This window comes from Salmo salar, chromosome ssa06, assembly GCF_905237065.1.
Source record: "Salmo salar chromosome ssa06, Ssal_v3.1, whole genome shotgun sequence".
Classification (NCBI taxonomy): domain Eukaryota; kingdom Metazoa; phylum Chordata; class Actinopteri; order Salmoniformes; family Salmonidae; genus Salmo; species Salmo salar.
The window spans coordinates 78,212,968-78,224,931 of NC_059447.1; the positions used below are offsets into that span (position 1 = coordinate 78,212,968).

An 11,964-nucleotide genomic window follows, 5' to 3' on the forward strand; every position below is an offset into this window, starting at 1 on the left:
CTCTACTTTGACCTGGGCTGGAACCTACCGACCTATTACTGTTGACCTTTATGGGGTCAGGAAGAGGACAGTGCTATGACAGAAGTGCATTCATGCAAGACGTATGGCCAGCAGCTTTTATAAAAGGACCATTTATTTAACAGAAAATAGCAATTTATTTGACAGAATCTAAAACCTCAAGTGAATTTGTATGAATTACCATTTTTTATGAATACGTTTAGATCAAACTGCAGAACATTTTTTCCACAGAGATTGTATGTGTTCAAAATGCACACCAAAGAGACATACCAAAACTAAAATAAAACAAAAAGACTGTCAAAGCCTGTAAAATGCAACCTCCGTCACATAGCAATCAGTAGAAAAATGCCCATATGCTGGGGATTATCGGAAGAAAAAAAAATTCACCCTAATATACTTGATAACCAAGATATTACCCAATTACAAAACACAAATCGGTTAACTTCAGCAATTGGACAAATTAAGATGTACAAATGATTTAGAATTTAAAAAATAAGCAAAATAAAATAAAAAACATTTCAGGATACAAGAGCCCTAGAAGCAAACATTGGCTTACAACAAGAGGTGCATTTGTACAGATGTCAAAATGCACATTCTGTGACAAAGGGGGAAGAGGGGAGACTATTTTGGGGGATCTGTGTTGATGCCATATTTCTCCTTCAGAAGCTTCAGCTGCTCCTCTTTCTTCTTGGTGTCCATCTTCTGGAAAGCCTGTGAGACAAACAGTGGAATGAAAATCATGAGTAATGCATGTTTAAGTGCAAAACTTTACACCGTTTACATGTGACAACCAAACACAGGCCGACCTGTCAGGAAAAAAATAACATATTGATTACAACATTTACCACACATTAGTGCCTTAAAAGGTAGAGCCAGTGATGAACAAAGTACGCAAAAATATCAGGCCAACTTCCGCAACAACTAAGAGTGCGAAGCGCGAGGCTAAACTTCTTTGCCGTTTTGGTCTAGCAGCTATCACACGTTGCAGCAGAGTGAGGCACATCTGTGTACATGTGTAGATCATCTGTGCCGTCTTGCTTTGCACTCGTCTGCAATATCTGTGGTTTATCCAGCTGCTCGCAGCAGCATAATATTGCAGAGTCTCAGTTTAATAAAAATAAGCAGTTTGACTCTCTTCCCCCAGACACCTACAGGGTCAAATGTAGTGTACCAGCATTGACTAATACCAACACCAGGGCTCAACAACCCTGTTCCTGGAGTTACCGCCCTGTAGGTTTTCACTGCAACCACAGTTGAAACTAACCTGATTCAACCAGCTAATTATTACAACCAGCTGCACTCAATTAGGGTTGGAGTGAAAACCTACAGGACAGTAGCTCTCCAGGAACAGGGTTGGAGAGCCCTGGCCTACAATGTTTGTTCAGTATGGTATTTTCTCTATGCGCAAAGCTATGAAAGTTACTAGTCCCGTTGAGAAAATATATCAACAATGGTTAGAGGAGTCTTTGTCAGGTCCTTGATTGATGAGATTATAGGCCTACGTACCCTGTTTGCATTGTAGTATAAAACTACAAGATATCTGTTGCAGACGTTGAATCCAGAAAGGTGATCGCAGGCATTCTTGGCATCAAAGATGTCCTCGTAGACCACATAAGCTGTCCCTCTTGATTCCGGTGTGTTTCCACTGAAAGACAGTGCATAAGAATACATACATTTAGACAAGACAATGATGAGACTTTGTGGTTGAATACCTGCCACAGTTCTGCAGACTAGCCTACATACAAGGAGGTGATACATAAACTAGCAAACAAACAGAGACCTGAGGACACCATCCAACCTGGAACAGAGCTCCCAGGCGTGAAAGGACAGACCAGATACAAATTCAATTAGCACTAAGGTGTGAAGTAAAAGGGCTTTTGGCCCAACAAGTGTCAGGAGTCTTTGAAGCGCCCTCTGAAGCCCCCTCCTACTGTTCAAAGACCATTCACTGGCATTTTCTACAAGAAATCTGCCTCCAGAAATAAAAGCTTCTTCCAAGTGGGTGTGACACACACCTACTCCCATTGCCTGCTGCACTGCTGCTTGGATTCCACCTGGCGATTTGTTCACCATCTGCCCTGTCTCCCCTGTCTGGTATAGGTACCTCCACAACACTCACACCTCTCTCCCGAGCTTTCGCTCGCCTCCAGCACACGCACTGTTGGGGCGAGTGACTCTGAACTGACAATGGCTAGCCCCAAGTTGTTATACATTTTCTTTTTTTCTTGTGCATTTTGCTATTTGCCTCATGACTCCTGCATACTTTGTTGACTACAAACTAGAGGTCGACCGATTAATCGGAATGGCCAATTAATTACGGACGATTTCAAGTTTTCATAACAATCGGAAATCGGTATTTTTGGATTTACTATAAGAAAAATTGGATTACCTTTGCTGTTCTTCATCAGAATGCACTCCCAGGACTTCTACTTCAACAACAAATGTTGTTTTGGTTCGAAATAATCCATAGTTATATTGAAATAGCTCCGTTTTGTTTGTGCATTCAGGTCACAATCCGAAGGGTGACGCGCGAGCACATTTCGTGACAAAAAATATCAAAATATTCCATTACCGTACTTCGAAGCATGTCAAACGCTGTTTAAAAATCAATTTTTATGCGATATTTCTCGTAAAATAGCGATAATATTCCAACCGGGCGACGTTGTATTCATTCAAAGACTGAAAGAACAAAATAGAGAATTCACATGAATGCGCATCTCCAGTGTCACTGTCCCCAGGCAGGCCAGTAACAAACAGAGCTGCTGTACTTAGCCCAGAGACTGCAGAAATCTCATTACACTTTCTGGCGCCTTCTGAGAGCCAATGGAAGTCTTACAAAATGTCACGTTACAGCACAGATACTGTATTTTTGATAGAGAGGCTACAGAAGGACAATAAATTGTCAGACAGGGCACTTCCTGTATGGAATCTTCTCACGTTTTGGCCTGCCATATGAGTTCTGTTATACTCACAGACACCATTCAAACAGTTTTAGAAACTTTAGGGTGTTTTCTATCCAAATCTACAAATTATATGCATATTCTCGTTTCTGGGCAAGAGTAGTAACCAGTTTAAAATGGGTACATTTTTTTATCCGGCCATGCAAGTACTGCCCCCTAGCCCCAAAAGGTTAAATCATCCCCGTTTGGTGAAGTCGGCTGTCTTTGTTAGGAAGAAATAGTCTTCACAGTTCGCAACGAGCCAGGCGGCCCAAACTGCTGCATATACCCCGACTCTGTTTGCAAGAGAAGTTACACATTTTCCCTAGTTAATAGAAATTCATGTTAGCAGGCAATATTAACTAAATATTCAGGTTTAAAAATATATACTTGTGTATTGATTTTAACCTCTTGGGGCTAGGTGGGACGCTAGCGTGCCACCTGTGGTGCACTCCATCAACAGCAGGTGCATTTCAAGAGCGGCAAATTTGAATCCAAATAAATGTCAAAATTCAAATTTTTCAAAAATACAACTATGTTACACCATTTGAAAGATAAACATCTCCTTAATCTAACCACGTTTTACGATTTCAAAAAGGTTTTACGGCGAAAGCATAAATTTAGAGTATGTTAGGACAGTACATTTACAAGAGTTGTGTGTAATGTTTTGTCAAGTCAAAGACAGGGTCACCAAAACCATAAAACCAGCTAAAATGATACACTAACCTTTTACAATCTCCATCAGATGACACTCCTAGGACATTATGTTAGACAATGCATGCATTTTTAGTTCTATCAAGTTCATATTTATATACAAAAACAGCGTTTTACTATGGCATTGATGTTGAGGAAATCGTTTCCCTCCAATAACCGGCAGTCAAGTCAGCGTCACAAATTAAATAATTAAAATTAGAAAACATTGGTAAAATATTATATTGTCATTTAAAGAATTATAGATTTACATCTTTTGAACGCAATCAACTTGCCAGATTTAAAAATAACCTTACTGGGAAATCACACTTTGCAATAATCTGAGCACTGTGCCCAGAAAAATACGGCGTTGCGATACAGACTAGACGTCATGTTGGGGAGATCTAAAATCGAAAATACTATGTAAATAATCCATTACCTTTGATTCTCTTCATCAGATGTCACTTCCAGGTATCACAGGTCCATAACGAATGTAGTTTTGTTCAAAAAAGCTCATCATTTATGTCCAAAAATCTCCGTCTCGTTAGCACAGATGTAAGCCAGCCGGACTTCGTCATGAACGAGGGGGAAAAAATATATTTCCGTTCGTTCAAACATGTCAAACGTTGTATAGCATAAATCATTAGGGCCTTTTTAACCAGAACATGAATAATATTCAAGGTGGACGAATGCATAGCCTTTTATAACGTATTGGAACGAGGGTACCCAACATGAAGTAGCGCGCCAGGTGTCTAATGGGACATCACCGTTCCATGGCTCTTGTTCGGTCAGATCTCCCTCCAGAAGACTCAAAACACTTTGTAAAGGCTGGTGACATCTAGTGGAAGCAATAGGAAGTGCCAAAATATTCCTAAACCCCTGTGTTTTTCAATGGGATAGGTTTAAAGTCAATACAACACATCAGGTATCCACTTCCTGTCAGAAAATGTCTCAGGGTTTTGCCTGCCAAATGAGTTCTGTTATACTCACAGACACCATTCAAAGAGTTTTGGAAACTTTAGAGTGTTTTCTATCCATATATAATAAGTATATGCATATTCTAGTTACTGGGTAGGATTAGTAACCAGATTAAATCGGGTAAATTTTTTTATCCAGACGTGCAAATGCTGCCCCCTAGACCCAACAGGTTAAGAAAGGCATTGATGTTTATGGTTGGAGCAACGTGTACCTAAGCGATTATATGCAACGCAGGACAGGCTAGATAAACTAGTAATATCATCAATCATGTGTAGTTAACTAGTGATTATGATTGATTGATTGTTTTTTATAAGATAAGTTTAATGCTAGCTAGCAACTTACCGTGGCTTCTTACTGCATTCGTGTAACAGGCAGGCTCCTCGTGGAGTGCAATGTAAAGCAGGTGGTTAGAGCGTTGGACTAGTTAACCGTAAGGTTGCCAGATTGAATCCCCGAGCTGACAAGGTAAAAATCTGTCAGTCTGCTCCTGAACAAGGGAGTTAACCCACCGTTCCTAGGCCGTCATTGAAAATAAGAATGTGTTCTTAACCTGTTAGGGCTAGGGGGCAGTATTGACACGGCTGGATAAAAAACGTACCCGATTTAATCTGGTTACTACTCCTGCCCAGTAACTAGAATATGCATATAATTATTGGCTTTGGATAGAAAACACTCCAAAGTAAAATTTGAATGGTGTCTGTGAGTATAACAGAACTCATATGGCAGGCCAAAACCTGAGAAGATTTCAAGCAGGAAGTGGCCTGTCTGAGAAGTAGTGTTTCATCTTGGCTCTTTTTATTGAAGACTCAGGATCTGTGCAATAACGTGACACTTCCTACGTCTTCCATAGGGTCTCAGAGCCCGGGAAAAAGTTGAACGATATCGAGGCAGGCTCTAGCTGAAACACTTTATCGCTTTTGGCAAGTGGCCACTCAGAGTACTATGGGCTTAGGCGCGTGCCCGCTTCGACCGAATGCTTTCTTTTCCTTTGTCTGTTTATCTAAACACAGATTCCCGGTCGGAATATTATCGCTTTTTTATGAGAAAAATGGCATAAAAATTGATTTTAAACAGCGGTTGACATGCTTCGAAGTACGGTAATGGAATATTTAGAATTCTTTTGTCACGAATTGCGCCATGCTCGTCACCCTTATTTAGCCTTTAGGATAGTGTCTAGAACGCACGAACAAAACGCCGCTGTTTGGATATAACTATGGATTATTTTGGACCAAACCAACATTTGTTATTGAAGTAGAAGTCCTGGGAGTGCATTCTGACGAAGACAACAAAGGTAAGAACATTTTTCTTATAGTAAATCTGACTTTGATGAGTGCTAAACCTGCTGGGTGTCTAAACAGCTAGCCCTGTGATGCCGGGCTATCTACTGAGAATATTGCAAAATCTGCTTTCACCGAAAAGCTATTCTAAAATCGGACATATCGAGTGCATAGAGGAGTTCTGTATCTATAATTCTTAAAATAATTGTTATGCTTTTTGTGAACGTTTATCGTGAGTAATTTAGTAAATTCACCGGAAGTGTTCGGTGGGAATGCTAGTGACATGCTAGTCACATGCTAATGTAAAAAGCTGGTTTTTGATATAAATATGAACTTGATTGAACAAAACATGCATGTATTGTATAACATAATGTCCTAGGAGTGTCATCTGATGAAGATCAGCAAAGGTTAGTGCTTCATTTAGCTGTGGTTTTGGTTTTTGTGACATTATATGTTAGCTTGAAAAATGGGTGTGTGATTATTTCTGGCTGGGTACTCTCCTGACATAATCTAATGTTTTGCTTTCGTTGTAAAGCCTTTTTGAAATTGGACTATATGGTTAGATAAAGGAGAGTCTTGTCTTTAAAATGGTGTAAAATAGTCATATGTTTGAAAAATTGAAGTTTTTGGATTTCTGAGGTGTTTGTAATTCGGCGCGAATTACAAACACCTCAGAAATCCCAAAACTTCAATGGCGCACGCCCTATTATTGGATATTGGAGCAGTGTTCCGCTAGCGGAACATCGGTTGCTGCTCCTATCATCGCAAAGCCTGTCTCTCCTTTCTGGGAGTTTCGCATTGCTTGGAAGGCAGCCACAGTTCGTCCTTTATTTAAAGGGGGAGATCAAGCTGGTCCTAACTGTTATAGGCCTATTTCTCTTTTGCCCCGTTTATCAAAAGTGTTGGAAAAACTTGTCAATAATCAACTTTCAACTTTCTTGATGTCTATAGTATTCTCTCGGGTATGCAATCTGGTTTCCGCTCAGGTTATGGATGTGTCACTGCAACCTTAATAAAGATCCTCAATGATGTCACCATTGCCCTTGATTCTAAGCACCATTGTGCTGCTATTTCTATTGACTTGGCCAAAGCTTTTGATACGGTAGACCATTCCATTCTTGTGGGCCGACTAAGGAGTATTGGTGTCTCTGAGGGGTCTTTGGCCTTGTTTGCTAACTACCTCTCTCAAAGAGTGCAGTGTATAAAGTCAGAAAATCTGCTGTCTCAGCCACTGCCTGTCACCAAGGGAGTACCCCAAGGTTCAATCCTAGGCCCCACGCTCTTCGCAATTTACATCAACAACATAGCTCAGGCAGTAGGACGCTCTCTCATCCATTTATATGCAGATGATACAGTCTTATACTCAGCTGGCCCCTCCCCAGAGTTTGTGTTAAACGCTCTACAATAAAGCTAACTTAGTGTCCAACAAGCTTTCTCTACCCTTAACCTTGTTCTTAACACCTCCAAAACAAAGGTCATGTGGTTTGGTAAGAATGCCCCTCTTCCCACAGGTGTTATTACTACCTCTGAGGGTTTAGAGCTTGAGGTAGTCACTGCATACAAGTACTTGGGAGTATGGCTAGACGGTACACTGTCCTTCTCTCAGCACATATCAAAGCTGCAGGCTAAAGTTAAATCTAGACTTGAAAGAGGAGCGTAGTCGCACCCCAGCTGCCAAACTAACCCTGATTCAGATGACCATCCTACCCATGCTAGATTACGGATATATAATTTATAGATCGGCAGGTAAGGGTGCTCTCGAGCGGCTAGATGTTCTTTACCATTCGGCCATCAGATTTGCCACCAATGCTCCTTATAGGACATATCACTACACTCTATACTCCTCTGTAAACTGGTCATCTCTGTATACCTGTCGCAAGACCCACTGGTTGATGCTTATTTATAAAACCCTCTTAGGCCTCACTCCCCCCTATCTGAGATATCTACTGCAGCCCTCATTCTCCACATACAACACCCGTTCTGCCAGTCACATTCCATTAAAGGTCCCCAAAGCCCACACATCCCTGGGTCGCTCCTCTTTTCAGTTCGCTGCAGCTAGCGACTGGAACGAGCTGCAACAAACACAAACTGGACAGTTTTATCGCAATCTCTTCATTCAAAGACTCAATTATGGACACTCTTACTGACAGTTGTGGCTGCTTTGTATGATGCATTGTCTCTATCTTCTTGACCTTTGTGCTGTTGACTTTGCCCAATAATGTTTTGCTGCCTTGTTATCTTAGGTCTCTCTTTATGTAGTGTTGTCTCTCTCGTTGTGATGTGTTTTGTCCTATATATATATATATATATATATATTGTATAAAAAAAATGTATCCCAGGCCCCGTCCCCACAGGAGGCCTTTTGTAAATAAGAATTTGTTCTTAACTGACTTGCCTAGTTAAATAAAATAAATTAATAAAATAAACTATGTAAACTACATCCCCCATGGTATATCTGAGCATTCCATCCAGATCAACAACCTTCCACTTACGTTCGAATCTGCCGTATTGGTCCATACTTCCCAAAGATGTCATACATTTCCTCAGCTGTGATCTTGTATGGTAGATTTCTAATGTAGAGTATTCTGTTGACTTCAGGTGGTAATCGAATCTGAATAGGAAACAGCATTTGCAACTGATACGCTCAATTTACTTATAACTAAATAACGTAAAATGAGTATAAACTTTTGACAAGTTGTGTAAACTAACGTGTCATGATCAAGCTACTAAGTAATGTTAGTTACGCAGTTTAAACCAAGTTAGCTAGCTAACTTGAGTGAAAATAATGAACGTTAGATAACATTACATTTCCCCCACAAAAAAAGCGTTTTAGTTGAATGGTGTTTGATATTTACGTCTTAATATAATATGGCTAACGATAAAGCATAGCTTGTACATGTGTGAAATAGGACAAATACAAGCACCCATCAAATTATTATTAAATCGATCAAGCCAATCGCCTGCCTTTAGCTTAGCGTTACAGTATCTAGTTAGCAGCTAGCTTCGTTAGCCACCGAACTACCACGCTAAATTTAAACTAAACCTGACGAGGTTGATTAGCTATAGCTATCATTTGAACACCAAAAAATGATACATGTCAACTTACATTGGCTCGTTTAGCTGCTTGCATAGCCATGCTTGTATATTTTGTGTACAAAATGTGCTAAGAAAAATATACGAAAACTACTTTTGTCATCGACAACACACGAACGCAGATCTTTTTTAACGTATTTCCGATTCCAGACGATACAGTTCCGGTTACGTCATTTAGGGATCAAGTGTAACGCTATTTAAATTAAATTAGGTTTCAGTCAGTAAAGTTTCCATAGACTGTATTTCTAAATCTTCATTTGATATTTATCCCTAAGCCTTTTTTTATTTCGTTTTATTATTCATTCTCAAGCCTGTGTTTGATGACTTAGTGATCCTCAAACCTGTGTTTGATGATTTAGTGATCGTATAGTTACAGGACGATACTACCACCTGGCTTTGGCATAAAAACTGCCCCTCTTGGCAGAGGCATACACTGCACTCATGTGAAAAGTGAATTGAATTGTAGCAATCATTTTTAACCTTTATTTAACGAGGCAAGTCAGTTAAAAACCAATTAATATTTACAATGATGGCCTACCAAAAGGCCTCCTGCAGGAACGGGGGCTAGGATTAGAAATAAAAAAATAAAATATAAGACAAAACCCACATCACGACAAGAGACACCACAACCCTACATAGAGACCTAAAACAACAACATAGCATGGTAGCAGCACAAAACATGGTATATACATTATTGGCACAGACAACAATACATCACTGTCAGTAACTGTTCTGGATTGAGTCTTTGATTGATATCTTCTTCTTCTATGAGGTTTAATGGCGGTTGGCATCCAATTTGTTGCATTACCGCCACCTACTAGACTGGAGTACAACTAACTCCCTTTTACTTAACTTGAAAAATAAAAATGTGCTAAATAAATACCCTACCATCTAATGCTATACACACTAATTTCAAAATTATATAAAATAAAATTAACACCCCCCTACTCCACTAATTAAATGTATTCATTCCTACCTCATGCCATCACCCTGAAAGGATGGGGCATCACCACTTAACACATCCTGTAACTCTTCTGCTGTCAAGTCTTGCACACCCAAATACCTCTCTGAAGCTGCCACCACAACCTCAATTTTCTGAGACTTCCGATCCATCCCTGCAGTACAAATAATAACCATTGTTATAAATGCTAAAAATCCAATCTTACTGAAACTTATTTCACTTTTTGGCCTATCCCTCTGTACTGGTATATCTCTACTACTCTCACCACTCCTCCCCCTTAACCCATCTTCCTCTACTTTCTTCACTGCCTCAGCATATGACAACTTCTGCTCTACTCTAACTGTGGAAACCTCAACCTGCCTCTCTCGCACAGGACATTTCTGATTCCCAGCTCAATGGGCACCCCTACAATTAACACATTCCACTACTTTCCCCAATACTACACATTCCTTTGTCTCATGCCCTTCTGCACATTTCTCACACCTTGGACCCTCCCTCCTACACACTGCTGCCACATGCCCATAAGCTTGACACCTGTAACGTCTTAACGTAATCGGCACATACGCTCGTACAGGATAACTTATATATCCTAACTTCACTTTGTCAGGCAAAGACTCAACTTCAAAACTCAAAAGAACAGACAATGACTCTTCTGTTTCCCCACTCTCGCCACCCTGTCTGCGTCGCATCAAACGACGAGCATCACATACACCGGGAATCTTTGCCCTCAACTGGTCAACGTTTATATCTACTGCTACCCCAGTTATCACTCCTTTCATTGGTGCCTTTTTCTTGAGAATGAAACACTTCACTTTACTTACCTCCATTCATTTTACTTTGAGTGCATTCTTCCTCTGCCCAACAGAAACACAAACAATTATCACTAGACCACTTCTAGTTACCCTCACCGATTTCACCCACCGTGAAACCACAAATAGATCAGCCAAAAGGCAAGAGTCCACTTTTTCCATAAACTTCACTCCTACTGTCACAGAATCTTCTTCATCATGATCCTCGGTGCATACCTCGGTCTCCGATGACTTTACCGCACCTACCACCTCCGATACTTCACCCTCATTCACTTCCATTTCTCCTCCTGTCTTCAGCTCCCTCTGCTTACACTTTCTACCATTCTTCTTTGACAAACCATCTCCCCTTTTCCCACCATTTTTATCTGACTCAAGCTCTTTGAATGATCTCCCAATGTATTACACTATGTAATACACTCCCACAATATTGCTTTCACCTATTCAGATCAACTTTGGAGATGAGGGGAGTGCAAACGTATTACTTTTATTATTATGTGTTTTAATTTTCAATTATTTATCTATTTTCTTTCTCTGCATTGTTGGAAAGGGCCCATAAGTAAGCATGTTAGTCTACACCTGTTGTTTACAAAGCATGTGATTAATACAATTTGATTTGAAAACATAGGCTTATGTGTTGGGGCCTTGCCTTGTCATTTAGGGTCAAACTCAAGACCCTCTGCCTTCAATGAGGATGAAATGTCTTTATGCAGTGCCTCTTGATAATAAAACTGACATGCAAAGACCCGTCAAAGAGGGTTTTCTGTGGACCCGTCTTTGTAGTGTGGGTACCAGTCTTTCTAGCTAATATTCCACTCCTTGTCACTCCGGTCATTTGCCAAATGTAGGAGTGGCAAGGGGTGGAATGTAATAGCTGAACAGAGACAGCAACCAGGCTACTTTCTTTGGTCCTCGAACCCAGATCATCATGTCCCTCAAAGAATTTAGGGTAAATGTATTTGATCTTTTGACCTTTCGTTATAATATGTCATTATAAGTAACCTAGGTTTTCCATCCAACAGCATACATATTTTTTTAACATTATTTTTGTAGATTTGTGTAGGGCATATGCCCTTTCTCAATGCATGGAAAGCTAAATATACGGAGGATAATAAAACTCTTTATCTGTGATTTGATGATACCACTGTCTCCTCCTGTTGAGTGGGGTGGATACGAAAACAGATGCCAAGTGCAACATCTTT

At 40.2% G+C, this 11,964-nt stretch overlaps 1 protein-coding gene across 1 annotated transcript; it reads right to left on the minus strand.

Moving 5' to 3' along the window:
- Window positions 1-115: 115 nt before the first annotated feature.
- On the minus strand, window positions 116-9,287 carry LOC106608115 (splicing factor 3B subunit 6). The gene is made up of 4 exons (XM_014205835.2): window positions 9,009-9,287; window positions 8,395-8,513; window positions 1,525-1,663; window positions 116-729 (listed from the first exon to the last, which is right to left on the minus strand). Exons 1-4 carry the CDS (start codon window positions 9,036-9,038, stop codon window positions 640-642), a joined length of 378 nt encoding a protein of 125 aa, XP_014061310.1. The 5' UTR covers window positions 9,039-9,287; the 3' UTR covers window positions 116-639.
- Window positions 9,288-11,964: the final 2,677 nt, after the last annotated feature.